We start from the raw sequence: 5690 nt of genomic DNA on the forward strand, positions 1-5690 counted from the left end.
GGAGTTGAAAATCCGTGTTGCCCAGTGACAGCCCCAAAACATTACTGCTCTAGAGTAGATCTGCATGGAGGAATGGGCCAAAATACCAGCAACAGTGTGTGACAACCTTGTGAAGACTTACAGAAAACGTTTGACCTCTGTCATTGCCAACAAAGGGTATATAACAAAGTATTGAGATGAAATTTTGTTATTGACCAAATACTTATTTTCCACCATAATTTGCAAATAAATTCTTTAAAAGTCCTACAATGTGATTTTCTGGATTTTTTTTCTAATTTTGTCTCTCATAGTTGAGGTATACCTATGATGAAAATTACAGGCCTCTCTCATCTTTTTAAGTGGGAGAACTTGCACAATTGGTGGCTGACTAAATACTTTTTTTCCCCACTGTATTTCGATTATGACAGAGAAATTATGTTTATGTAGGAAATAACGGAAACACGGACCTTTTATGACGTTATATTATTAACAGACTTTTATTAGTAGCGCTGGCTTTAGCAAAGCATTAATAAGCATGACAAGTTTTGCACCGGCACGCGCCACTTACATTTTCTTCATAAAATACGGACTATTCTTTATTTTGTATCTTTTGTAACTACAAAGAACGACACCTTTTCTTACTATTCAAAACATCGACTTATTAAATATAGAAAGTAGACGTTCACATGCAAGATAGTTACACTTTTAGGGCTTTAAGTAGGCCTAATCTCTTGACTGACACAGGTCTGCTGTTATATCATTGAATTGCATAATCACAATCAATCAGATCAATGGTAAGCCTTACATGCATTGCATACACCCAACACATGGCTGAAGCTTATTAAAGAGTGCAGGCAGGTTTTCAAAGTAAACTATTCCATGAAATAAACAACAAATGTTTAAATATTACAGTTTTGTCTTGAAAAACAACACAGAGCCCTGATAGCACACGTACATCACAGAGATGTCTATTTGATGTCTGCGTTCACATCTGCAAGACGAGTGTTTGCTCATCTGCAATACGCCTATAGGACGCTTCCTATCGGATGTCGAATAGACGTCTAGAAGATGTCTTTAAGATGTTTATGATTTAAACTGACATCTTAAAGACGTCTATCAGAAGTTTGTACACAGATGCTTTCCAGATGAAGCGATCTTTAATAGACATCTTGCAGACGTAGCCTATGTGTGCTATCTGGGAGAATATTAACAACACAGAGATAAATCAGGATTTGAAATGAGAGGCAACTGTAGTGCGATCTATTTTGAGTTCACACGCACATGCAAATCTGCGTTCTTTATAAAAATGTAAAAAAACTTCCTCTTGTGAAAATTTGCTTTTGAGTTTGCCATGGTTGGTGTGGCATCTTTCTACCATGTAGGAGGAACGCAGAAGATTTCTAAAATAATTAGAAATATCTTCATTTACATATTTTCCTTTCCACACCTGTTTATAGCTTAAGAAAAAAAAAGATATATATAGTATTTCAACTTGTTATGTATGCAATGATTTTGTCTCACATTTCATATTGTGCCACGGTTTGAACCCAAACAATTAAATCCACAATCACACACACACACAAAGCTGTAGGATTTCCTTTGAAACAATTTTCATTAAAAATTGCTAGTAAATTTCACAAAGAATTACAAAGAAATAGCAAGTAACACGCTAAACTAAACATGACATTTTTAAGCAGAAAGGAATGTTTAAGCTGAAATAATATTTTCTTGTAAAACATGCTTCAATAAACTTTGAAAAATTATTTTTTACAGTGATAAATCAGAAAAGGTCACTATATAATCAAGCTTTAAAAAATTATGGATAATAGACTACACTGATGTCTTCTAAAGTTTTTTTTTCTTTTGCATTTTAAAGCTGCATAAATGTATAGTTTTTTAAATGCTAATATAATAAAGCTAAAGTTGTTATCTAAATAAATAAATAGACATGATGTTACCAGAAGAGTTTTCTCTGTAAAAGGTTCTCAACTTAAATAAAATAAACACAAGATTCTTTCATAATGGTGAAGGGCTGGATAAAAAATATATTTGTACTCGTTTTTAGTAATTTACTAATTATACTTCTGCTTATGATATGCAAATTAGCCTGTACTATTATCACAGTGCATCATTTTCTTTTCTGTTCTGTTCTTTCTTTCTTTTTTTTTGCACTGAAATTATGCTTTTAATACTGTTCCTATACAAATAAAGTCAAAGTGAAAACTGAAGTTATAAGTTCTGCATTGTTTAAGCTCTGTCTGAAGCAACCAAACATGCAAATTGAATATACATTTACATGCAAGCATGTTCATCACTGAGTTTTAGCAAAACTAAACTCAGCATGAGTGCCGAACAGTTTATCCCAGTGACTAAAATGGGGTGCAAAGTTAGTATTAGGTTTCTGGTGGTGCACATCATGCTTGCTCGGACCTCCATAAACACCAAATGGGATCAGACGAGACATGGACCAAGGGAAATCATATCCGCAGTGGTCTTCCACTGATACATAGACGTGGACCACCATGAACATCCAGGTGGTGAGCAGATGACACCTCAGCAGAATGGGGTTGAGCGTGGTCCAGAAGCCCACCGTGACCAACTCCCATCCACTAAGGCACTGTGTGGCCAGAGCAAATGGGGCGGCGTAATTATGGTGGATAGCATGGAAAGTCACATACAGCCAGCGGATCTTATGGTGCAAAAAGTGCCAGATAAAATACTGAAAGTCAAAAAGAAGAAGGTTTCCAGTCACCCCACCTGCAAGTTCAAGCAATGTAGGTGCTCGTTCAGGCAGGGGAACAGAAGGTCTCCACATCCACTGCGCTACTGCTGCAGGAAACACCAGAAGTACATGATTATAAAGAGTTACTCCACTGCAGTGAAGGAGCATTGCAGTTGTGGGCATTTTGTCGGGTTGAATCTTGTACCGGTTAATAGCTGGCCACTTCTTTCCCATGATGTCGCAGACTAGGTAGGGTAGACAAAGCACAAAATACGACGCTACAGTCAGAATCACAGGAAAGAGAGGAGACCGAAGAGTTTCAGAGTGGTTGAGTCGCACATAGTCCCACATAGGCTGCAAAACTGAGTCTTCTGTCTGGTAGGTCTCCAAAATTGTCTCGAACGCATGAACTAGTGTCATTTTCAATAATTGGTCAACTATATTTCTTTTAAAGCAACAGATATAACTCAGAATTGTTTAGCTTTCTAAATCATCCTCTGTCCTGGATGTTTCATGTGGCTCATGTACCTGGTATCTAATGACTTTGTACTGAAATATTTATACCGTCATTCTGTTTCTAAATTATTCAGGTTTGTGAAGGGTGTATTTTGATGTAGACATTACTTACAATATGTAATAAATATATTTATTTACATTCTAGGAATAAAAGGTGTGTTTAAGACAGTTTGGATGTGAATTTATTACTCAGTACTTGAACTTCCGGGCATGCACTGTTCTTTCCACTCCGTAACGCAAGAGGGCGTCGAAGACGTCTCAGTCAAACCATGGAAAAAGAATAAGCAAATAGAATAGTGATTAGAATAGCCAGAGTTGAATGGGCGTGGCTTTGGCCCATACGTTGTCTCTAATTGGTCAGGTATATGATTGGTCCAAATATCCAGTTCTTTACTGTGTATTTTTAAATCAATGAATATTAAAATGTCTCACTGATATTATTCCGAAGTAAATTATTTAATTATGATATATGATATATTCAATCGTGCCGCTTCTACACTCAGAGCAGGCGATGATGCTATTAATAGGAAAAAGTGCTGCATCAGAAAGCTGCAGGCGCAACAAAAGACAGATAGAGAGAGAGAATAGTACAGTTCACAAAGAAAAAGAAAGAAATGTGGACGGTCACGCATCAGATCCACACGGCAGCATTCGAGTGACAGCAGCCAGTCTGGTACAGAGGAGCATCCGACCCTATTCAGCCACAAAACTGTTCCTGTAAAGCAAGAGAGAGCCCGGCGTTCTTGTCGCTACTTCCTGTATCGATTTGGTGCAACGTAGGACCGCTTTTGGCATCCACAGGACCAGCCACATAGCCCGAGAGAGAAGCGCACCTTTCCCAGATCGATACCGAAGTATAGCGCAAACGGCGTCACGTGGTACACGTTACTTTCCTCCGCGCTGGTCAGGTTGGACCAATCACAGGGAAACATAATTACATCGTAAAGCTTTTCAAAACATCGTTTAGTACAGTTAGCTTGATCAGATTTTCATTTGGTCTTTTTGGTGTGTCAGGTACCAGTTAATAGATTAAAACGATTACACTTTTTGGTGTGAAAAATCTCCAGTAGGCGCAAAAACCGTTTTAAGATTTGAACGCAGATACATTAAGAATTAGACTTTGTGAGCCAGCAAAGCGCCTCCTGGAGGAAGTAAGCGTTCTGTTACATAACATATCTAACGGATGCCTCGCAATCTTAGAAACTCGCATGTTTATGCTAACACGTAAACGTACTGACACAGAGCGTCAGCATTAAGTACTGAAGTACTGGACAGTTTACAGTGACTACAAGGTGCAATCCGTTCTAATGGAGTCAGAAAGTGCGGATGTGGTGCAGGTTAGTGGCGAACCTCTGTTAGGTAACATCCATCACAAATATCCATTAATAATAGTCATTTTGATCAGAGTTTTAATTCAGAACAACACTGTCAGGTCCACTTAAACGCCAACATAAGTAAACCAAAAACAACATGCTATTTTAAACAGTCGAACTTTAGCTTTAGCAGGACTTCCTGCTCCCACGGTGCGTTTTAGAAATGTTCGATTCGTCAATGAATTGAGAGTCGAATCTTTTCAACGAATCAGTTGAATATGGTTATTTTAATAGGATTTTATTCATAAAACGTATTTAATAAAACCCAATTAAAATCGTTAGTACGTATCAGAATGAACAAGTGATGAGAGAAATTAGGCTTTTTCAAATTCTGAATCAACTGAACCAAAATGATTCGCAAAATGATTCACTGTTTCGGAGAGTTCGAAACATCACAGGCTGGCGGCACCTGCTGGTTAAAACGGGGTAAATTCAACAAAATCTCAACCCAAACATGTATAATTAAAGGGGTCAAATGATGCGATTTCAATTTTTCCTTTCTCTTTGGAGTGTTACAAGCTCTTCCAAAGAGATATTCTTTATAAAAGTTAAGAGTCGACCACGCAACTACATGTCTAAAAACACACAGTGTCACACACGGCGGGCTAGAGTGAGTGGCGGCCGGGGGATAAAGTGAGAAACGGCCAGAGGGCTTGAGAACGGCGCGGCCGGCGGATTCGACGAAGGAACGGCTGGCGGGCTTGCGGCAATCACATGTGATGAGCCCGGGCTGGACTCCGCTTCGTCCACGGTGAAAGCCGATCCGGCGATCCACAGCGCGAAGTTGATGTATTTCTTCAGCGACCAGCACGGATCAGCTCCAGGCATGACGAAGTGGATATCGTCCTCTTTTGGAAGGCCAAACAAAGTAGTTTTGCTTTCACAACAAAACACACAGCGTCACACACGGCGGGCTAGAGTGAGCGGCGGCCGGGGGATAAAGTGAGGAATGGCCGGAGGGCTAGAGTGAGCGGAGGCCGGTGGGCTTGAGAACGGCGCGGCCGGCGGATTCGATGAAGGAACGGCCGGCGGGCTTGCGGCAATCACATGTGATGAGCCCGGGCTGGACTCCGCTTCGTCCACGGTGAAAGCCGATCCGG

At 39.7% G+C, this 5690-nt stretch overlaps 2 protein-coding genes across 2 annotated transcripts in view; one reads left to right on the plus strand and one right to left on the minus strand.

Annotated features, from left to right (window-relative positions):
- Positions 1–2290: 2290 nt before the first annotated feature.
- On the minus strand, positions 2291–3121 carry LOC107562118 (cholesterol 25-hydroxylase-like protein 1, member 2). The gene is made up of 3 exons (XM_016246685.1): positions 3041–3121; positions 2907–2946; positions 2291–2808 (listed from the first exon to the last, which is right to left on the minus strand). The coding sequence occupies exons 1-3, from the start codon at positions 3119–3121 to the stop codon at positions 2291–2293; spliced, it is 639 nt and encodes a 212-aa protein (XP_016102171.1).
- A 1282-nt stretch (positions 3122–4403) lies between these two features.
- Positions 4404–5690, plus strand: part of LOC107562119 (uncharacterized) — a 16883-nt gene continuing 15596 nt past the window's right edge. The window contains exon 1 of the mRNA XM_016246686.1: positions 4404–4554. Within this exon, the coding sequence (XP_016102172.1) occupies positions 4525–4554 (30 nt within the window). The 5' untranslated portion in view covers positions 4404–4524. The remainder of the gene's footprint in view (positions 4555–5690) is intronic.

The sequence above is a fragment of the Sinocyclocheilus grahami genome, unplaced genomic scaffold (genome assembly GCF_001515645.1).
Source record: "Sinocyclocheilus grahami isolate Dianchi unplaced genomic scaffold, SAMN03320097.WGS_v1.1 scaffold808.1, whole genome shotgun sequence".
NCBI classification, from domain to species: domain Eukaryota; kingdom Metazoa; phylum Chordata; class Actinopteri; order Cypriniformes; family Cyprinidae; genus Sinocyclocheilus; species Sinocyclocheilus grahami.